General features: G+C 36.5%; 1 protein-coding gene across 6 annotated transcripts in view; it reads left to right on the forward strand.

Annotated features, from left to right (window-relative positions):
• LOC143046401 (lysosomal alpha-glucosidase-like) overlaps positions 1-24,859 on the forward strand; it is an 80,270-nt gene that overhangs the window by 35,498 nt on the left and 19,913 nt on the right. For all 6 annotated transcript variants that reach the window (XM_076219551.1, XM_076219550.1, XM_076219548.1 and 3 more), the window contains 4 exons: positions 1,920-2,033; positions 4,077-4,161; positions 19,030-19,147; positions 24,357-24,490. In XM_076219551.1, coding sequence (XP_076075666.1) covers positions 1,920-2,033; positions 4,077-4,161; positions 19,030-19,147; positions 24,357-24,490 — 451 coding nt within the window. The remainder of the gene's footprint in view (positions 1-1,919; positions 2,034-4,076; positions 4,162-19,029; positions 19,148-24,356; positions 24,491-24,859) is intronic.

The following is a 24,859-nucleotide window of genomic DNA, read 5'->3' on the forward strand; positions in this document are numbered from 1 at the left end:
TAATTTTGTTTTAATGAATGTCAAACCCTTTTTAGACCATGTATACCTAGTTCCCATCCTTTGTTTGATTTTTAAATGAAAGGAGATGTATGTGATTTTTCAATAATACAGCAATCCAACCATACAAAAAACAATAAAATATCTAGCGGTCAGCATGTCTATAAATTCAATATATCAGGCTGATAATCCATGAATAAACCATGATGATTGTTGATATGTAATTTAAACAAAACTCCTTAAAGGGGCATATCCTGTCAAAAAAGTGTATTTTTGCTGACTATTTTTCTAACTGAAATAAATCCTCAGTGATTTTGTCATATACAATCGAGCTAAATACCATTTAATAAAAAGATGGATTCATGTACTTGTTTTGAATAGCAATGTTATTACCTCCCCTGGTGTAACTGTATCATATGCCCCTGAGATAGAGAAATGCTGGATTATTTATTTGGTAATTGAAAGTGTCTTGGGAAGATACACATGTGTTTGGGGACATGGTATCATCACCTTGTTTGACGTCCTCAAAGCAATTTATAATCTTAAATTTTAAAAGAGTTATAAATTACCAAAAAGAGTATATACATCTCTTGTTGTTGATTTCAATTGACATGAAGTTTACAATTCCATCAGGAACTAGACCTTTAAGATGGTTAGAACTGTGTTTTGTTAAGTTGAAGTACCTTCTTCTATTCTTGCTACTCAAAAGCAAAATACATCAATGATCATTAATGGCCAGATTAAGTCGGAATTGTAAAGTCACAGTCTATGGTGCTATACTTAACTTTTGGTAACCCTTTGTGTGTTTAAACAATGGCCTGTTAAAAAATCATATTTTAAAAGTCAGGATTTATAACAGTAACTAGTCCTTGACCAGTAAAAATAAAATCAAGACTGTTTTTCTGTTGCTAGATGCATGGCTTGTTTTTTTTTAAAGATTTGTTTATAACTTGTTTGTTCTATGTCAGTCTGCAGAGGTATTTTCTATTGAAGTTTTCTGTTTTAACCGGGTATTATGCATTCTGAAATTTAATAATTCTTATCACTTAAGGTTAAAACAGAGTTGGTTTGAAAGTTAAACTTAACCTTTGAAAAAGGTGAAAAATAGGAAATTGCATCCAAATATCTATGGTAAGATTGTTTATATTGAAAAGAATATTTGAATCTTGAAAGATTTATATCCTGCTGTAAAGGAAGAGGGGGTTGGGTATATTTATATCTGTCTGTTCCTATTTGTTGTCTGCCCCTTAGAAAAGTAAATATGTAGTCTTCCCAGACCTAGAGTAATTATATCATTACATTGTTACAGGTATGGCCAGGTAATGTAGTCTTCCCAGACTTTAACTTAAGTAATTATAGCATTACATTATTACAGGTATGGTCAGGTAATGTAGTCTTTTCAGACTTTAAGTAATTATAGCATTACATTATTACAGGTATGGTCAGGTAATGTAGTCTTTTCAGACTTCAAGTAATTATATCATTACATTATTACAGGTATGGCCAGGTTATGTAGTCTTCCCAGACCTAAAGTAATTATATCATTACATTGTTACAGGTATGGCCAGGTAATGTAGTCTTCCCAGACTTTAAGTAATTATAGCATTACATTATTACAGGTATGGCCAGGTAATGTAGTCTTCCCAGACTTTAAGTAATTATAGCATTACATTATTACAGGTATGGTCAGGTAATGTAGTCTTTTCAGACTTCAAGTAATTATATCATTACATTATTACAGGTATGGCCAGGTAATGTAGTATTCCCAGACTTCAAGTAATTATCATTACATTATTACAGGTATGGCCAGGTAATATAGTATTCCCAGACTTCAAGTAATTATATCATTACATTTTTACACGTATGGTCAGGTAATGTAGTATTCCCAGACTTCAAGTAATTAAATCATTACATTATTACAGGTATGGCCAGGTGATGTAGTATTCCCAGACTTCACAAACAACAGATCCTTTGATTACTGGACACAGCTTGTAAAGAGTTTCCATGACAAAGTACAGTTTGATGGCATGTGGATTGTAAGTAATGATGTCACATGACATTTGTATGTAAGTAATGATGTCACATGACATTTATATGTGAAATGATTTCAGGTGACATTTATATGTGAAAAAAGTAAATAGATACTAGGAGTAAAACTCTGTACACAACACACATGTTTTGTCTACAAAAGACTCATCAGTGGCACTCAAATCAAAAAAGATAAAGAGTCCTTATAAAGTATAAAGTTGAAGAGCATTGAGGACACAAAATTCCAAAATATTTGGTTAAATACAGCTAAAAGAGAGGCGAAAGATACCAGGGAGACATTCTAACTTATATAAGTCAAAAATAAACTGACAATGCCATGGCTAACAAAGAAACAAATATCAAGAGACAAATAATTGTTCACAAAACACAACATGGAAAACTAAAGACTAAGCAATACGAACATCACCAAATACTAGGGATAATCTCAGGTGCTCCTAAAGGGTAATAAGATCTTGCTCCACAGGTGGCACTAGTCGTGTTGCTCATGTTAGTACAAAACCAGTAACAAGTCTAATTCGCTAGGTTAAAATTCTGAAAAGGGGACAGCAATGTGGTTACAACATAAGGAACATATCTTCTATCATCTGTGAAAAGCATATTCCATAATGGTCAACAAACTAAGGTAATCTTTTCCTGGAGTAGAAATCCTTAGTATTTCAAAAATAGTCAAAGTTTTGTTAACATTTAATTTTTAATTATTGATGTGTAATGATAATTTATGTCAACTTAGAAGTGCTGACTATTGGACTGGTGATACCCTTGGAGAAGAAAGACGCCATCCCCTTTCTTGTTGTTATGTATACCTCTTAGGGCTCAATCATTTAATGTCAGTTTTCCACCTCGTTAACTTATATTATAAGATAAAAAGAAATCTATATCGTGCTGTTATATTTTAAAGAAATACCTCAAAAAAATTCATAATGTATACTGTAAATGCAGAAACTATTGCAATGTTTTTGTTGATACAAAAAATGTGACATGGTTATAATCGCAATAATTTAAACTTGCATTTTGAAATTTTTTATATGAATTAAACAGGATTTTTTTCATAATCGCAAAAATTAAAATTGCTTTTTAGTCTAAAATGACAAAACCACAATAATAAATGCATGCAATAATTGCTGAATTTACAGTATTTCATATGATTGTGCACCAACAGCTTTATATCTCTTCAGTGATTTCATAAATATTTGATAACATTATGTATAAATAAAGGCAACAGTAGTATACTGCTAACTATTGATATGATCTTTAATATTAAGCAAAAGACATATTAATGAAAAGTCAAAAGGATAATACCTACAAGTGGAACAATAAACTAGTATTGAAACTAAAGCTGTCCCAATATAATTTTGAAATAACTTAACCAATATTTAAATGTAATTTTTTAAGCTCACCTGGCCAATAGGGCAAAGTGATCTTTTCTCATCACCTGGCTTCAGTTGTTGTCGTCATCCCTTGTCATTAACTTTTAAAATAATCTTATCCTCTGAAACTACAGTGCCAAATTTAACCAAACTTGGCCACAATCATCATTAAATTTTCTAGTTTAATAAAAATGTGTCTGATGATCCAACCTGCCTACAAGGATGGCTGACATGGCTAATAATAAAACATTTTTGCTTTATCTCTGAAACTAAGGCTTTTAGAGCAAATCTGACATGGGGTAAAAATGTTTATCAGGTTGAGATCATCTGCCCTGAAATTTTCAGACAACAAGTTGTTGGGTTGCTGTCCTCAAATAGGTTCTGATAAGGAAATTTTTGCAGTTTTTGGTTATTATTTTAAATATTATTATAGTATCTAACAGTATTAATTATGATTTATACCTTATTTTACATGATTTCAAGAACAACAGTAAATACATGTGAGCAACACCCAACACCAGCTCTTGAGAGCCGTTTTTTCTTCTTCTCATAATGAATTTTTTTCTTTCTTCATATAAATGAATATAAAAGGCATTTTTTTATTAAATTTTGAGTATTTTCTTTGATATTAGTTTATCTACTTAACCATATGGAATATTTCAGGACATGAATGAGATATCAAATTTTGTAGCAGGATCTATTAACAGTTGTCCTAAGAATTCCATAGAAGATCCTCCATATGTCCCAGGTTAGTATCTATTAACAGATGTATATGTACTTAGAACTCCATAGAAGATCCTCCATATGTCCAAGGTAAGGATCTATTAACAGTTGTCCTAAGAATTCCATAGAAGATCCTCAATATGTTCCAGATAAGGATCTATTAACAGTTGTACATGTACTTAGAATTCCATAGAAGATTCTCCATATGTCCCAGGTAAGGATATATTAACAGTTGTCCTAAGAATTCCATAGTAGATCCTCCATATGTCTCAGGTAAGGATCTATAAACATTTTTCCTAAGAATTCCATAGAAGATCCTCCATATGTTCCAGGTAAGGATCTATAAACATTTTTCCTAAGAATTCCATAGAAGATCCTCCATATGTCCCAGGTTAGTATCTATTAACAAATGTACATGTACTTAGAATTCCATAGAAGATCCTCCATATGTTCCAGGTAAGGATCTATAAACATTTTTCCTAAGAATTCCATAGAAGATCCTCCATATGTCCCAGGTTAGTATCTATTAACAAATGTACATGTACTTAGAATTCCATAGAAGATCCTCCATATGTTCCAGGTAAGGATCTATAAACATTTTTCCTAAGAATTCCATAGAAGATCCTCCATATGTCCCAGGTTAGTATCTATTAACAAATGTACATGTACTTAGAATTCCATAGAAGATCCTCCATATGTTCAAGGTAAGGATCTATAAACATTTTTCCTAAGAATTCCATAGAAGATCCTCCATATGTCCCAGGTTAGTATCTATTAACAAATGTACATGTACTTAGAATTCCATAGAAGATCCTCCATATGTTCCAGGTAAGGATCCATTAACAGTTGTCCTAAGAATTCCACAGAAGATCCTCCATATGTCTCAGGTAAGGATCTATTAACAGTTGTCCTAAGAATTCCATAGAAGATCCTCCATATGTCCCAGGTAAGGATCAATTAACAGTTGCAGGGTTTCCCCTGGGTCAATTATTTTTTTTGCCACCTCTTTCGCCAAAACAATATATTTTTTCGCCACTTTTTAATGTTTTCGCCAAGTAACATTATATATTTTTCATTTATTCCCCCCCTAAATAAGATGAGTTTGCCCCATCGTTGTCTATGATTATTCTCTCAATCTTATCTTAGAGTCTACGTTGTAATGAATAAACACTTAACATTTACTATTTATCACTTGGAATTTATCCCTCATTGAAGGTGTAGGTATACATTGAAGTGATACTCCCTTTCGAGGGGTTGTTCCCAATCTTTTGCAAAGATTTCTTCATAACGACAGTTTTCTTTTAGTCTAGACCATCGTAAATGAAAAAGTTGAGACGCAGAAACATGCTTCAAACATGTCGTGTCACACAAAAGACTTTAAAGTACTCATTAAAATCAATTATCTATATCAAAGTCAAAGGATAAAGTTTTAAATCGGGCGATTTTTTTTGCTTTTAATTTTTTTTTCGTCATAACAACAGTTTTTGTTTCTGGACTATCATTAAATGAAGGAGGGACGTCAAAAGTATGCTTCGAACACATGTGTTGCAAAGTAGTTAATAAATGATCAGTTTGTGACATGTGGCGGACGCCATTTAACCATATCATTTTGTTAAACAATACAATCAACACCTTTATTAATTAGTCCTTTGTTGTCGATATCACAAAATGCAATCAGCTGATAATTGATTATCTGTCAAAATCTAAACGAGTTCAAAGTATATTCCGAGTATATTGTTTGATCCGATAAAATCCGAGAAACCCAAAAAATGTAAATAAACAAGATGGCTGAAAATAAATCGTAAAATATATTTCTTTCGCCAAATTCTTCGCCAATGATGAATTTTAATCGCCACAATTATTATTTTTTCGCAAATTGCAAAAATGGCGACCGCCAGCGAAAACCCTGCAGTTGTACATGTACTTAGAATTCCATACAAGATCCTCCATATGTCCAAGGTAAGGATCTATAAACAGTTGTCATAAGAATTCCATAGAAGATCCTAATAATTCCATAGAAGATCCTCCATATGTCCCAGGTAAGGATCTATTAACAGTTGTCCTTAGAATTACATGGAAGATCCTCCATATGTCCCAGGTAAGGATCTATTAACAGTTGTCCTTAGAATTCCATATAAGATCCCCCATATGTCCCAGGTAAGGATCTATTAACAGTTGTCCTTAGAATTCCATAGAAGATCCTCCATATGTTCCAGGTAAGGATCTATGAACAGTTGTTCTAAGAATTCCATAGAGGATCCTCCATATGTCCCAGGTAAAGTTTTATTAACAGTGGTCCTTAGAATTCCATAGAAGATCCTCCATATGTCCAAGCTAAGGATCTATTAACAGTTGTTCTAAGAATTCCATAGAAGATCCTCCATATGTTCCAGGTTAGGATCAATTAACAGCTGTCCTAAGAATTCCATAGAAGATCCTCCATATGTCCCAGGTAAGGATCTATTAACATTTCCTAAAAAATCTATAGAAGATCCTCCATATGTTCCAGGTAAGGATCTATTAACAGTTGTCCTTAGAATTCCATAGAGGATCCTCCATATGTCCCAGGTAAAGTTTTATTAACAGTGGTCCTTAGAATTCCATAGAAGATCCTTCATATGTCCAAGCTAAGGATCTATTAACAGTTGTTCTAAGAATTCCATAGAAGATCCTCCATATGTTCCAGGTTAGGATCTATTAACAATTGTTCTAAGAATTCCATAGAAGATCCTCCATATGTTCCAGGTAAGTATCTATAAAAAGTTGTCCTAAGAATTCCATAGAAGATCCCCCATATGTCCCAGGTAAGGATATATTAACAGCTGTCCTTAGAATTCCATAGAAGATTTTCAATATGTCCCAGGTAAGGATCTATTAACAATTGTCCTAAGAATTCCGTAAAAAATCCCATATATGTTCCAGGTAAGGATATATTAACCGTTGTCCTAAGAATTCCATAGAAGATCCTCCATATGTCACAGGTAAGGATACTGTAACAAACCGCCGCCACAGGCCGAGTAATTGTGGAAGGGTCTGTTGACAAGTTTTGGGGCTCTCATCAGGAATATTCTGCATCTTGGGGTTTTTCCGTCTTCTACCTCTAAAGACGAATGGATGCCAGGCAATGCACTCATATTTCTCAGTCCATAAACTACTAGGTTCGAACGTATATTATATTTATTATTACATGTTCATGGTATATAGTACACAGACAAATGCAGACATGCAGACGCTTAATCAGTAATCAGTTTTTCGGGTCATTTAGGTCACTCAGTGTGGTGGGGGATAACTGCCTTTATATTTACATTTCCTTAAAAATACTTCATCTTATATTATTAAAGCATATTAACCTGCTTGGCTTTTCTGTTGGGCTGGGTCTGGTAAAGATAAACTTTCGAGTTGCAAGTTAAGCTACTAGTTAGGCTTGAGCTAACAAGTTATCCGCCATTTCACTGAGTGGAACCTTATTTATATACTTTTGAGATCCCTGAAAGCCAATCAAAAATAAGGGATCTAGCCAGGGATCCCTGAGGGCCAATGAGAACCCTATCAGGACTGACAGGAAAATGTCCGATAAAATAGGGGCTTGACAGGAAAACCTGCACATTTGAAAATCACACGTAAAATGGACAGTAAATTGCCTGTTCTTTAATTATAATACAAATGGGCCAAAGTCCTAACTTTTCCTTTATTTAAATTTAGCAAAAGAAGCCTAAAACTTCGTTACTAGACTTGTTTCCAATTTCAAGCCGTGCGTAGGACTAGCAGACGCCGGGAGTACTGATACTAAATTCCAGCAGTAAACTGGTTACAATGTAATCCCTAAGAAACTAATCTTTAACAGATATAAATAATGGAACCTTAATAAAACTATTAATGGGATGACTTATTTGTTACTCTTATAGAATACTTAAGAGATTTTAGATATATAATGACAACGACAAAAATATTTCCTACTGCGGTCACATGACCTGTAAAATGGCTCTTCACGGAGAAACAACAAAAAATGCTTAGGACCGATAGTAAAACTTAAATATTTCCTTACTGAGACACTTTCAGGACTTATCATGGGTTGAAATATAATCTCAGGTATATGCTTATTCGTGCCAGACACCTTACAATCTATGAAAAATATGTTATACAGGAAAACGAGTTTGGTAAACAAGTGGAAGGGGCACTTGCCAAACAAAATGCATAAAGTTAAAAAGTTGCAAATATAACAGTATGTCCAATTCAAATAAATGTTCATAAAGTCAATAATATTTCTGTTGCAGGCCATCATCCAATAAAGTTTTCATTCATCTGTAGTTGACTTATTTCTTCTGTTGGCATAGTAAATTCCAGGTTGTAAATAAATATTAAATGTTATATTTGTCCAGTTGTTACACTATCCCCTCCTTAGAAACGGAAATTCTCCTGAATTTTAGAAATATTATAGTTAATGTATGAGACATTATTTAGAACGCTAAAAGACATATTACTTCCACTGTGATTAAAATTCTATCTGCTTTATATGGTAAAGTTAGTACATGGTATGTTAATTCACAATAAACGCAACGGTATTTTGCTTTGGTTGCACAGATCAATTATTTTGTCGGTTGAAGTGTCCCTCAAATCCCTTGTTGTATATAACTGGTTAACGATTATTTTGAAGTCCGGGTTGTCTTTGTTGATGGTGGTCCTAAGGATTTCATAGTTGTAGTACCTACATTTCCTAACTAGGTTTTCCTTGCCTTTGATCTTTTGTTCTTTTGTGCCAGGAAGGGCCAAGAAGTTGTACTTGTCCAATAAATCAACTCTATCCAGTTTTGGAAATTTCCCAGAGGAGTGATACTCCAGCTGGGAAGCGGCGAATTCCCAGGCCAACAGCTTGCTGTCAGGTGTGAGGGTTTCCCACTCCCTTGGAGGCCACTGCAAGAATGTGGTGCCCGTTGGTATCTTTATAGATTTGGTCTTCCAGTCCCTTCTGGCCGGTGGTATGGCTGGCATGGATCCCAGGGTTAATATCTCCCTGGCTTTCTTCTGGATAGGGGTTTCCTCTGTGATGGTCAAATCTGTTGAACTTGAAGGGGGTTGGACCACTGGAAGGCTGGTTATTAACGAAGATGGAGGTTTGGATGTAGATGTTGGAGGCTTGGATGCAGGTGATGGAGACTTGGGTACAGATGATGGAGGCTTCGGTACTGATGATGGAGGCTTGGATGCTGATGATGGAGGCTTGGGTACAGATGATGGAGGCTTGGGTGCGGATGATGGAGGCTTGGGTATAGATGGTGAAGACTTGGGTGCAGATGATGTTGCAGATGGAGACTGGTTGGTTGGAGCAAGTGGAGATTTGGTTGGAGCCACGATGGGTTTGGTCTTGGAGACTGAGGAGAAGATGTCTGGTCGTCTTTCTATCCTGGTTATTAAGGCAGGAGAGATGTTAAGGGTGTCAGCACACATCTGTTGTTTGTGATAAAATTCCTCCCCGTAAACTGGTGATCCGCTATGGGACATTGTGGAAATGTCAGTTGGCCTGATGGTATTGGCTTTCCTCTCTAATGCTGCCTTAAACTTCTCCACCATTCTTATCACTTGGTCAATCTCGACCCTGTACCAGATCATCTCCTTAACTGTTAGGGTGAAGAGGGCAATCAGGGGTCCATCTGTGTTCATCTGAATGCTGTGGAGTGTGAGCACTGATGGCAACAGGGGGTCATACTCCTCCATTGGTGCGTCCTCTTCCAAGGTGATGGTGGGCACGTCTTGCTCCCACTCACTCACTGCTGACTCCACAGATGGTTCCCTGATCCCCTGTCTAGGTGTTCCAACCACATCTGTATCTCTGGGATGGTTTGCCCAATCCTCCACCCAGCTCTGTCTTAATCTGCGTATGGACTTGCACTTCCCCAACCAACTGGTGACATGGCTCCTTGCCTGGACTGCAGAAGGACTTCCCTTTGGGGTGACTTTGGTGACAATTCTCCTATAGTCCTCAGGAAAAACGCTAAACCAGTATCCATTGGCCTCAGACATGAAAGTTTTTTCTAATTTTGGTGCTATATCTGGGTGTTTCTCGTCCAGGTGGCACTTCAGGTCACTGATCCTGGAGAACCTCTTCTCATAGGAGAAACACCACAGACAAACAACAGATAGTCGGCCTCCATGCGTTCCCTTACTGGCTAGATGTCTCTTTAATGTCTTCTGGTCAGGGAATTGCTGTTGACAAATCCAGCACTCATCTAAGTTCAGTGGTCTCATTCTGAAAGATATCAATTTGAACCGGATGGTAAGTTAGGGTGTTAACAGTGACATGGTATTTTATTTAAGCATTGAACAGTATGATATCTATTTCTTGGTTATAGGTATACATAAATATCTTCCTATTCTGTCTCTCTTATGGCTACATGTAGTTCTGGGTATATTTCTTTAGGTAAGCAATCATGGTTTGTTATTTTGGAACTGGTCTCCCTTAGTAATTTCTGTGGCTGGTTTGAAAGCGGTTAAGTAATATTTTCTTTTCAATTTTCTCCCCTTAACTGTATATTTTTTTTCTGGAATATTCATTATAACATAACTCATGGAAATTATATGGCTGGAACAACTGGAATCCTGGTAATATGATGGCTTAGCATCTGGTTTTGGTTTTGTTTAATATAATATAGCCCTTCAGCTACTTCTCATTGGGAACTGGCTGTATGGTAAATGATACAGGTGTATATTATACATCTAAATATTCCTACACTAAGGTATTACTATCGTAAAGGATACTGGAAGTATATCCACACTGAGTACCTGGCTACAAGGGAGGCTTGGACAGGACAGGCCTTTTATACACACAAAACTAATTCAATTACAAGTGAAATAACTTTATTTCTTTTGTCACATTTCAACACTGGTACAAGGATTACAATATGGCTATCTTTACATATATGCACGGTAAACTGATTATATACATCATCAGCAGTCTCTTCGCTGACTGTACAGGACTTCTCTTCTTCATCTATCTCCTACCTTCAGGAGTACAAAAATTTAACATAAAATATTTAGCGGAATTCCTAGGATGGCCAATCCCATAATTCCACTCTAAAAATAAAGGATTATCTTCAAGTATCCAATGAGTCTAGACGTCACAGGATCTATAACAAAAACATTTACTGGTAAGTGCGCATCGTCACCAGTATAACTCCTCCTGTCTCTCTTCATAATACAAAATTAACAATAAACAGTATATACATATGTGTCAAATCTTCTGCCAATCACTACAACTTTTATTTCTCATTATTTTTTCTACTTTATCCTTGTACCAGGTTGGTGGGTTTCTGCCCTTGTATGGTATTAGCCGGTCTATGTGGTAAACTTTTGCTGGTTGCCGTGGTGACTTTTTCACCATATATATAAGATCATCAATTTTCTTCAAAACTATGAAGGGTCCTTTCCATTTAGGCAACAATTTTGAACAAACGCCTGGTTTCCTGGTTGGGTCATGTAGCCATACTGGTTGTCCTGCAATTAATTCTCTCTTCTTGGCACTTTGGTCATAATATTTTTTCTGATATTCCTGACTTCCTTTAAGGTGTTTTCTTGCATGGGCATGGGCTTTGATAAGGGAACTTTGGAGTAATTCTACATATTCATGGGGTTTAACCTTGTTTTCATTTTCTATTTCTGGTTCTGGGATAAAGGCTTGGACTGGAAGAGTTATCTCCCTTCCTAACATCATTTTATTTGGTGTTACACCGGTGCTTGCATGTTTTGATGACCGGTATGCCATCAGTAACTGGGGTATAAACTCATCCCAACAGTCTTGATTGTCTTGGCAATACATTTTAACCATGGATACTAATGTGCGATTAAATCTTTCAACAGAGCCATTTGCTTGTGGCCTCATACTGGTCGCTCTCGTTTTTTCTATTTGTAGCAGGTTGCATACTTCTTTTAAAAGTGTTGACTCGAAATTCCGACCTTGGTCTGAGTATAGTTGGAGAGGTGTTCCAAATCTGCTTATAAATTCATTGGTTAGGGCCTGGGCCACTGTTTTTGCTTCTTGGTCTGGTAGAGGATATGCTTCTGTCCACTTAGTGAACAGATCTGATAGAACTAGTACAAATCTATTGTTGTTTTTAGACATTGGGAGAGGACCAAGTATATCCATGGCGACTCGCTCCATAGGTTCACCAGTGAGGAATTTTCCCATAGGGGCCTTTCTTGCCTGTAGTTGCTTTTGGGCGGCACAACTGTCACATCGTTTTATGTATTCGACAATGGTGTTTTTCATTTAGGGCCAATAAAAAGTTTTCTGCATTCTATCTAAGGTTTTATCTATGCCTAAGTGACCTCCTGTTGGGATATCATGGAAATATCTGATAGCTTCCTGTCTTTTTGATGTTGGTACGATTAGTTGCAGAAATTCTTCTGTCTCATTTTCGATCCATTTCCTGTAAAGAAGACCTTGGTGTATTTCCAGTCGATCCCATTGTCTCCATAAGGTTTTTATAACTGCAGATTGATTGGAGATTTCATTCCACTCTGGGCGCTTTTTGTCTTCTATTCTCATTAGAATTTCAGATATCTCATGGTCATCTAATTGTGATTTTCTTAGTGAGATTTGGTCCCAACCATCTATCACTAGGTCTTTAATTTTCGTTAATCCTGCACTTGGAATAACCTGTCTGGATCTGGTTACAGCTCTGATTTGATTAAGTGGGGTGCATTGGGGAATTGCTGTCTCTTTGCTGTCTTCTTCAATATTTTGCACATCATTCTGTGTCTGTTGGTTTAGACAGGACGTACAGGGCACTCTGGATAGGGCATCTGCATTGGTATGTTTCAGGCCAGGGCGGTGAATGACGTTCAGATCATAGGTACCTAGCTCCTGGAGCCATCTTGCAGTCTGACCTGTAGGTTTCTTTAAATTTTTCATCCAACTGACTGCAGCATTGTCTGTTCTTAAAAGTACATTTTGACCGTATAGATAGGAATGAAAATGTTTTAAAGCTGCTACAACTGCTAGGAGTTCTTTTCTAGTTACACAGTAAGATTGTTCAGGCCTTGATAAAGCTTTACTCATGTAAGCTATCACATGCTCCTTTCCTTCCTGTTCTTGTGAAAGTACAGCACCAACAGCTTGTTGACTGGCATCCGTATCCAAAATAAAAGTTTGGCCCGGTACAGGATAAGCAAGAATGGGTGACGTTGTAAGTGCCACTTTCAGGGTCTGAAATGAGTCATTACACTCGTCGGTCCAGGTCAATTTTACCCCTTTTTCACATAATTTGTTTAATGGGCGGGCTATTTTGGCAAATCCTTCCACAAATCGTCTGTAATACGAGGCCAGGCCTAGGAAACTGCGAACTTGCTTGATAGTTTTGGGAACTGGCCAGTTTTTAACAGATTCTACTTTTCCTGGATCAGTGCTTATACCTTCTTCTGAAACAATGTGACCTAGAAATTTTGCTTTCGTTTGGAAAAAACTACATTTTGAGGGTTTGAGTTTTAGATTAGCTTCTAAAAGGCGTTCAAAAACATGTTCCAGTCGCTTGGCACATTCTTCAAATGTTGATCCAGGTACTATGATGTCGTCCATATAAACTAAACATTCCCTCCATTGTAGACCCCTGAGGACATCTTCCATTAAACGCTGAAAGGTACTTGGGCTGTTACACAATCCAAATGGCATTACAGTGAATTGGTACAGGCCCTGACTGGTGGAAAAAGCTGTTTTCTCTCTGTCAGATTCCAAAAGCTCCACTTGCCAAAATCCTGAATTTAAGTCCATTAAATTATACAATTTAGAGTTAGATAAAGCCTCTAAACAGTCATCTACTCGCCCAACGGGGTACGAATCGACTCTGGACAGCTGGTTTAACGATCTGAAGTCCACACATACTCTGGTAGTTAGATCTGGTTTGGTTATTAAGACTAAAGGTGCACTCCAGGGGCTGTTTGAAGGCTCAATAATGCCACGTTCTAACATTTTTGAAACTTCTGTCCTTTCTATTTCTCTCTTACCAATTGGTAGTCTCCTGGGTGGTACTCTAACTGGACGAGCATCTCCAGTATCAATGCTGTGTTTGATTTTATTAGTTCTTCCGATGTCTTCTGGGGACCTTGAGAATACATCTTGGAATTTATTCAGGAGTTCTGCAAGGGTCATCTTTTCTTTGGGCGTCAAATGTGTGCAACTTCTTGTCAAAAGGTCTTGGAGGTGCTCTGGTACCCCGTTTTCATCAGTTTCTACTGGCCTGCTTGGAATAATGTTGACGCCTGCACATCTGTCTTGTCTTAACTCCGGGAAGGCTGCTACAGATTCACAAGTACCAAGCATGGTGTTAGGATAAAGCTTAACATCTGAGTCACTGTAATTAACCACTTGGACGAACGGGTATTCGTCATCAGAATTTATTATACCACTAACTACAGAGATATTTTTTTCTTCGTATAAAAGATTGCAGGGTTCTATTATAGCTATGCTAGTAACATGCTCCTTGTTTGGTACATTAACAGGTAAGGTCATACTAGAGTTTGATGGTACAACAACAGTATCTTTGGCTAACACACGACAGGTCATTCTAAATTCTCCCCCCACCCAACATTTAATATCTAAATTTTCTGTTTGGAGTATATGAGATCTGTAGTCAATCTTTTTCACATGCTTAAGTAGGAAATCTTGTCCTAAAATGGCATCAGGTGTGATATCACATACAATAAATTGGTGACAAAAGATGGCACTTCTTAAGGAAAACTCAAGAGTTACCATTCCATATGTAGTTAAATTGGTCCCATTTACGTTCTGAAGACTGTATTCATCCTGTGGACTTTCAATATTGGGGTAATTAAAACTATTGGTTTGGATACCATTTGATAGGTATTCCTGATTTACATCTGGACTGGACCGGAAAATATCTTTATGAACTTGGTTTGATATAAGAGATACTGTAGAACCAGTATCTATCAGAAAATCTAGCTTGTATCCAGAAATTGTACCATTGGTATACAATCCATTGTCCCATTGGTCTAAATGTTTTCCTACTTGTATTACTCTGTCATTAAATTCAGCATTACTCTCTATATCCATGTCAGACCCTTCTAACTCCGTCTGGCTCCGGTCTGGTGAGCTGACGGGTAACCGTTTCCCTGGTTCTGTTGGTTATTTCCACTTTGTCCTTGGTAATTAGGACTGTTTTTCGACCAATTTGAGTGTGGTGGGGAAGCTTGATTTGGTCCTGCTGGTCTCTTGTACAAAGGGCAATTCCTGTAAAAGTGGTCAGGAGAGTTACAGGTAAAACAAGTTCTTGGGCCTCTTTGAGTGGTCTGGTTACTATTTGAACCATGTTCTAGTCTATCTATTCTGTTAATAAGTTGCTGTAGGATTGATTCATTTTCTTTGCTTTGGACTGGTATGTCAGTATCTTGGGTGTTTAAGTAGGTCTTAGTATCTGAAACTTGTCTTATATTCCCCCTTTTTCTATCATTAGGATCCCCCAAGAGAACCTCATATCTCTCTATTAAGTCTACTGCTTCAGTAACTGAACGACAATCTTTATCTATGCAACGACACTTCATTTCAAGGGAAATATTTTTATACAATTGGTTAAGGGCAAGGACTTCTTGGGCTCTTGTGTCTAGGTTACTGTATGCTTTTTGGGCCATTTGGCGTAAGTCATCTCCAAAATTTGCAATGGGCTCTTGAGGTTGTCTGGTTCTTGTTTCAAATCTTGAAAGCCATCTATTCTGATGTCTGGCATTTCCAAATCTCTGCTCAAGGGTTCTGACTAATAAACAGTAGGATTTTTTCTCAGTACTGGTAAGGCTTATATAGAACGTCCTAGCTGGTCCCCGTAGGCTAGCAGCAAGCAAAAGAACTTTTTCAGATTCTTTCCATCTTCCAAGGTCTGCACAGTTTTCAAAGTGAGAAATATATTCTTCCCAACTGTCCTTTCCATTGTAGGGCTCTGGTTTAATGGTAGTTCCACTTGTATTTCCTCTTGGAAATCCTGTCGGTATCTGGTTGTCAAAATCTGGATTGTTGCCACGGAGATTTTGGTTTCTGTCTGGTAAATCTCTCTGGTTTGGTCCAAGTTGGTATTCTTTACGGTAAAAATTCTCGCCTACGCCTCGGTATTCGTCTCTGATCGGTACGTCACCTTGACCCGCTTCGTCGTCGTCCCCGGCGGTACCGCTGCCACTCGGCCCTATGTTCCGTCTGAACATGATTTCTCGGTCGGGAGATTCATCTCGAGGTTTTAATAATTGGGGCGTCTCATTATCATCACATTCAAAGTCTGACATTTCTGCTGCTGCTTTATTAAAAAGATAACAAACATTATTTTGTGTTTGTTTTATAAAACTGATTACATACAGGGTTAAAATACTGTCGTTTAAACGTTCATCTAAATTTTAATTCATAAATACAACGGTAACGGAACAACGCAAAATACGATAAAAACAGTAACTGGAAACGTTATTTACAAATTTATTATTTACATATTCCACCACACGTCGAAGCTAAAATAATCCCGAATTGGCTATGGGTACGATCACGGGATGTCTGGAAGAATTGACATCCCACTTCTGACACCAGTGTAACAAACCGCCGCCACAGGCCGAGTAATTGTGGAAGGGTCTGTTGACAAGTTTTGGGGCTCTCGTCAGGAATATTCTGCATCTTGGGGTTTTTCCGTCTTCTACCTCTAAAGACGAATGGATGCCAGGCAATGCACTCATATTTCTCAGTCCATAAACTACTAGGTTCGAACGTATATTATATTTATTATTACATGTTCATGGTATATAGTACACAGACAAATGCAGACATGCAGACGCTTAATCAGTAATCAGTTTTTCGGGTCATTTAGGTCACTCAGTGTGGTGGGGGATAACTGCCTTTATATTTACATTTCCTTAAAAATACTTCATCTTATATTATTGTATAGCAATATAATATACAGAACGTAACCAAAAGTTAGCGTGCAATAAATTCTAATATTGCACTAGTGCAATAAATTTTCAAAATTCATGACGTCATCAACGTTTAAATCTTAGTTTAAACCAATTTTTACTGTCAAATATTATATTGCTATACAATAAAAGGGTTATTGCATGAATATTGGGGAATATTGTCCCTCGTAGAACATATATTGCACTCGCAAGCTCGTGCAATATAGAATTCTACTCGGGACAATATTCCCCAATATTCATGCAATAACCCTATATTATTAAAGCATATTAACCTGCTTGGCTTTTCTGTTGGGCTGGGTCTGGTAAAGATAAACTTTCGAGTTGCAAGTTAAGCTACTAGTTAGGCTTGAGCTAACAAGTTATCCGCCATTTCACTGAGTGGAACCTTATTTATATACTTTTGAGATCCCTGAAAGCCAATCAAAAATAAGGGATCTAGCCAGGGATCCCTGAGGGCCAATGAGAACCCTATCAGGACTGACAGGAAAATGTCCGATAAAATAGGGGCTTGACAGGAAAACCTGCACATTTGAAAATCACACGTAAAATGGACAGTAAATTGCCTGTTCTTTAATTATAATACAAATGGGCCAAAGTCCTAACTTTTCCTTTATTTAAATTTAGCAAAAGAAGCCTAAAACTTCGTTACTAGACTTGTTTCCAATTTCAAGCCGTGCGTAGGACTAGCAGACGCCGGGAGTACTGATACTAAATTCCAGCAGTAAACTGGTTACAATGTAATCCCTAAGAAACTAATCTTTAACAGATATAAATAATGGAACCTTAATAAAACTATTAATGGGATGACTTATTTGTTACTCTTATAGAATACTTAAGAGATTTTAGATATATAATGACAACGACAAAAATATTTCCTACTGCGGTCACATGACCTGTAAAATGGCTCTTCACGGAGAAACAACAAAAAATGCTTTGGACCGATAGTAAAACTTAAATATTTCCTTACTGAGACACTTTCAGGACTTATCATGGGTTGAAATATAATCTCAGGTATATGCTTATTCGTGCCAGACACCTTACAATCTATGAAAAATATGTTATACAGGAAAACGAGTTTGGTAAACAAGTGGAAGGGGCACTTGCAAAACAAAATGCATAAAGTTAAAAAGTTGCAAATATAACAGTATGTCCAATTCAAATAAATGTTCATAAAGTCAATAATATTTCTGTTGCAGGCCATCATCCAATAAAGTTTTCATTCATCTGTAGTTGACTTATTTCTTCTGTTGGCATAGTAAATTCCAGGTTGTAAATAAATATTAAATGTTATATTTGTCCAGTTGTTACAATACATTAACAGTTGTCCTAAGAATTCCGTAAAAAATCCCATATATGTTCCAGGTAAGGATATATTAACCGTTGTCCTAAGAATTCCATAGAAGATCCTCCATATGTTTCAGGTAAGGATCTATAAACAGTTGTCCTAAGAATTCGATAAAAGATCCTCCATATGTCTCAGGTAAGGATATATTAACAGTTGTCCTTAGAATGCCATAAAAGATCCTCCATATGTTCCAGGTAACGATCTATTACCATTTGTCCTTAGAATTCCATAGAAAATCCCATATATGTTCCAGGTAAGGATATATTAACAGTTGTCCTGAGAATTCCATAGAAGATCCTCCATATGTCCCAGGTAAGGATCTATTAATAATTGTCATAAGAAATCCATAGAAGATCCTCCATATGTCCCAGGTAAGAATCAATTAACAGTTGTCCTAAGAAATCCATAGAAGATCCTCTATATGTCCCAGGTAAGGATCAATTAACAGCTGTCCTAAGAAATCCTTAAATCATCCTTCATATGTCTCAGATAAGGATATATTAACGGTTCAAGAATTCCATAGAAAGTGTTCATAGTTAAAGGTGCACATACATCACATGCTTTTGAGAGCCTCTTGTTCACTATAAAAATTATTTATTTTGACAGATGTTGCAGGAGGAAGCCTGAGATTTTCTACAATTTGTGCCACATCACAACAGAACTTATCTATATCATACAACGTCCATAATCTATACGGACTTACTGAAACTCAGGCCACTTACACGTAAGTATTATCATGGACATTTGGTTTACAAGGACCTCTGTTTTATAGGGATTAAGTTAAACTGATGCCACTAACATGTTCGTTAATTACCATCATGGGCCTCTGGTTTATAGGGATAAAGGCAAACTGATGCAACTAACATGTTAGTTAATTATCATGGACCTCTGGTTTACAGGGATTAAGTTAAACTGATGCCACTTACGTGTTGGTTAATTATCATCATAGGCCTCTGGTTTATAGGGATTTAGTCAAACTGATGCCACTAACATGTTAGTTAATTATCATCATGGGCTTCTGGTTTATAAGGATTAAGTTAAACTGATGCCACTTACATGTTGGTTAATTATCATCATTGGGCTCTGGTTTATAAGGATTAAGTTAAACTGATGCTACTAACATGTTGGTTAATTATCATCATGGGCCTCTGGTTTATAAGGATTAAGTTAAACTGATGCCACTAACATGTTAGTTAATTATCATCATTGGGCTCTGGTTTACAGGGAATAAGTTAAACTGATGCCTCTAACATGTTGGTTAATTATCATCATTGGGCTCTGGTTTATAGGGATTAAGTCAAACTGATGCCACTAACATGTTGGTTAATTATCATCATTGGGCCTCTGGTTTATAGGGAATAAGTTAAACTAATGCCACTAACATGTTGGTTAATTATCATCATTGGGCTCTGGTTTACAGGGAATAAGTTAAACTGATGCCTCTAACATGTTGGTTAATTATCATCATTGGGCTCTGGTTTATAGGGAATAAGTTAAACTGATGCCACTAACATGTTGGTTAATTATCATCATTGGGCTCTGGTTTACAGGGAATAAGTTAAACTGATGCCACTAACATGTTGGTTAATTCCCATCATGGGCCTCTGGTTTATAGGGAATAAGTTAAACTGATGCCACTAACATGTTGGTTAATTCCCATCATGGGCCTCTGGTTTATAGGGAATAAGTTAAACTGATGCCACTAACTTGTTGGTTAATTATCATCATTGGGCTCTGGTTTACAGGGAATAAGTTAAACTGATGCCACTAACATGTTGGTTAATTATCATCATGGGCCTCTGGTTTATAGGGATTTAGTCAAACTGATGCCGCTAACATGTTGGTTAATTCCCATCATGGGCCTCTGGTTTATAGGGAATAAGTTAAACTGATGCCACTAACATGTTAGTTAATTATCATCATTGGGCTCTGGTTTACAGGGAATAAGTTAAACTGATGCCCCTAACATGTTGGTTAATTATCATCATTGGGCCTCTGGTTGATAGGGATTAAGTTAAACTTATGCCACTTACATGTTGGTTAATTATCATCATGGGCCTCTGGTTTATAGGGATTAAGTTAAACTGATGCCACTAACATGTTGGTTAATTCCAATCATGGGCCTCTGGTTTATAGGGAATAAGTTAAACTGATGCCACTAACATGTTGGTTAATTATCATCATTGGGCTCTGGTTGATAGGGATTAAGTTAAACTGATGCCACTAACATGTTGGTTAATTATCATCATTGAGCCTCTGGTTTATAGGGATTAAGTCAAACTGATGCCACTAACATGTTGGTTAATTATCATCATTGGGCTTCTGGTTTACAGGGAATAAGTTAAACTGATGCCACTAACATGTTGGTTAATTATCATCATTGGGCTCTGGTTTACAGGGAATAAGTTAAACTGATGCCTCTAACATGTTGGTTAATTATCATCATTGAGCCTCTGGTTTACAGGGAATAAGTTAAACTGATGCCACTAACATGTTGGTTAATTATCATCATTGGGCTCTGGTTTATAGGGATTAAGTTAAACTGATGCCTCTAACATGTTGGTTAATTATCATCATTGGGCTCTGGTTTATAGGGAATAAGTTAAACTGATGCCACTAACATGTTGGTTAATTATCATCATTGGGCTCTGGTTTACAGGGAATAAGTTAAACTGATGCCTCTAACATGTTGGTTAATTATCATCATTGGGCTCTGGTTTACAGGGAATAAGTTAAACTGATGCCTCTAACATGTTGGTTAATTATCATCATTGAGCCTCTGGTTTATAGGGAATAAGTTAAACTGATGCCACTAACATGTTGGTTAATTATCATCATTGGGCTCTGGTTTACAGGGAATAAGTTAAACTGATGCCACTAACATGTTGGTTAATTATCATCATTGGGCCTCTGGTTTATAAGGATTAAGTTAAACTGATGCCACTAACATGTTGGTTAATTATCATCATTGGGCTCTGGTTTATAAGGATTAAGTTAAACTGATGCCACTAACATGTTGGTTAATTATCATCATTGGGCTCTGGTTTACAGGGAATAAGTTAAACTGATGCCACTAACATGTTGGTTAATTATCATCATTGGGCTCTGGTTTACAGGGAATAAGTTAAACTGATGCCTCTAACATGTTGGTTAATTATCATCATTGGGCTCTGGTTTACAGGGAATAAGTTAAACTGATGCCACTAAAATGTTGGTTAATTATCATCATTGGGCTCTGGTTTACAGGGAATAAGTTAAACTGATGCCACTAACATGTTGGTTAATTATCATCATTGGGCTCTGGTTTACAGGGAATAAGTTAAACTGATGCCTCTAACATGTTGGTTAATTATCATCATGGGCCTCTGGTTTATAGGGATTAAATTAAACTGATGCCACTAACATGTTGGTTAATTATCATCATTGGGCTCTGGTTTACAGGGAATAAGTTAAACTGATGCCACTAACATGTTAGTTAATAATCATCATTGGGCTCTGGTTTACAGGGAATAAGTTAAACTGATGCCACTAACATGTTGGTTAATTATCATCATTGGGCTCTGGTTTATGAGAATTAAGTTAAACTGATGCCACTAACATGTTGGTTAATTGTCATCATTGGGCCTCTGGTTTATAGGAATTAAGTTAAACTGATGCCACTAACATGTTAGTTAATTATCATCATTGGGCTCTGGTTTACAGGGAATAAGTTAAACTGATGCCTCTAACATGTTGGTTAATTATCATCATTGGGCTTTGGTTTACAGGGAATAAGTTAAACTAATGCCACTAACATGTTTTTTTAATTATCATCATTGGGCTCTGGTTTACAGGGAATAAGTTAAACTGATGCCACTAACATGTTGGTTAATTATCATCATTGGGCTCTGGTTTATGAGAATTAAGTTAAACTGATGCCTCTAACATGTTGGTTAATTATCATCATTGGGCTTTGGTTTACAGGGAATAAGTTAAACTAATGCCACTAACATGTTGGTGAATTATCATCATTGGGCTCTGGTTTACAGGGAATAAGTTAAACTGATGCCACTAACATGTTGGTTAATTATCATCATTGGGCTCTGGTTTATGAGAATTAAGTTAAACTGATGCCTCTAACATGTTGGTTAATTATCATCATTGGGCTCTGGTTTACAGGGAATAGGTTAAACTGATGCCACTAACATGTTAGTTAATTATCATCATTGGGCTCTGGTTTACAGGGAATAAGTTAAACTGATGCCACTAACATGTTAGTTAATTATCATCATTGGGCCTCTGGGTTATGAGAATTAAGTTAAACTGATGCCTCTAACATGTTGGTTAATTATCATCATTGGGCTCTGGTTTACAGGGAATAAGTTAAACTGATGCCTCTAACATGTTGGTTAATTATCATCATTGGGCCTCTGGTTTATGAGAATTAAGTTAAACTGATGCCACTAACATGTTAGTTAATTATCATCATTGGGCTCTGGTTTATAGGGAATAAGTTAAACTGATGCCTCTAACATGTTGGTTAATTATCATCATGGGCCTCTGGTTTACAGGGAATAAGTTAAACTGATGCCTCTAACATGTTGGTTAATTATCATCATTGGGCTCTGGTTTATAGGGAATATTTTAAACTGATGCCTCTAACATGTTGGTTAATTATCATCATTGGGCTCTGGTTTATAAGGATTAAGTTAAACTGATGCCTCTAACATGTTGGTTAATTATCATCATTGGGCTCTGGTTTATAGGGAATAAGTTAAACTGATGCCTCTAACATGTTGGTTAATTATCATCATTGGGCTCTGGTTTACAGGGAATAAGTTAAACTGATGCCACTAACATGTTGGTTAATTATCATCATTGGGCTCTGGTTTATAAGGATTAAGTTAAACTGATGCCTCTAACATGTTGGTTAATTATCATCATTGGGCTTCTGGTTTATAGGGAATAAGTTAAACTGATGCCTCTAACATGTTAGTTAATTATCATCATTGGGCTCTGGTTTATAGGGATTAAGTTAAACTGATGCCACTAACATGTTGGTTAATTATCATCATTGGGCTCTGGTTTATAGGGATTAAGTTAAACTGATGCCACTAACATGTTGGTTAATTATCATCATGGGCCTCTGGTTTATAAGGATTAAGTCAAACTGATGCCACTAACATGTTGGTTAATTATCATCATTGGTCTCTGGTTTATAGGGATTAAGTTAAACTGATGCTTCTAACATGTTGGTTAATTATCATCATTGGGCCTCTGGTTGATAGGGATTAAGTTAAACTGATGCCACTAACATGTTTGTTAATTATCATCATGGGCCTCTGGTTTATAGGGATTGAGTTAAACTGATGCCTCTAACATGTTGGTTAATTCCCATCATGGGCCTCTGGTTTATAGGGAATAAGTTAAACTGATGCCACTTACATGTTGGTTAATTATCATCATTGGGCTCTGGTTTACAGGGAATAAGTTAAACTGATGCCACTAACATGTTAGTTAATTATCATCATTGGGCTCTGGTTTACAGGGAATAAGTTAAACTGATGCCACTTACATGTTGGTTAATTATCATCATTGGGCTCTGGTTTATAAGGATTAAGTTAAACTGATGCCACTAACATGTTTGTTAATTATCATCATGGGCCTCTGGTTTATAGGGAATAAGTTAAACTGATGCCACTAACATGTTGGTTAATTATCATCATTGGGCTCTGGTTTATAAGGATTATGTTATCCTGATGCCACTAAAATGTTGATTATTATCATCATGGGCCTCTGGTTTATAAGGATTATGTTAAAATGATGTCACATACATGTTAGTTAAAATCTAGTGAAATGAGACAATAGGAATGGTTTCAGCTCAATTAGTATTGAAGACTGGGGAACAACATTTCTATATGTATTGTCTTTATATTTTATACTATAATTTACAGGGCACTAAAAACTGTCAGAAACAAAAGACCATTTATAATCTCAAGGTCAACATATGCTGGTCAAGGTTATTATGGTGGACACTGGTCAGGAGATAATTTTGCCACATATCATGACATGGCAATGTCTATACCAGGTAATATACAATCCTAGGTTAGAACCAAAAACAAAGGACAGTGCTATAAATATATACAATAATATACGTAGATATAGGAAGATGTGGTATGAGTGTCAATGAGACAACTCTCCATCCAAGTCACAATTTATAAAAGTAAACCATTATAGGTCAAGGTACCAACTTCAACAGGAGCCTATGCTCACACTGAACAACTAGCTATAAAGAGCCCCAAAAATTACTTGTGTAAAACCATTCAAACAGGAAAACCAATCGTCTAATCTATATAAAAAACTAGAAACGAGAAACATTTATGAACCACATAAACAGACGAGAACCACTGAACCTCAGATTTCTGACTTAGGACAGGTGCAAACAATTGCAGCAGGA

This window comes from Mytilus galloprovincialis, chromosome 9, assembly GCF_965363235.1.
Source record: "Mytilus galloprovincialis chromosome 9, xbMytGall1.hap1.1, whole genome shotgun sequence".
NCBI classification, from domain to species: Eukaryota; Metazoa; Mollusca; class Bivalvia; order Mytilida; family Mytilidae; genus Mytilus; species Mytilus galloprovincialis.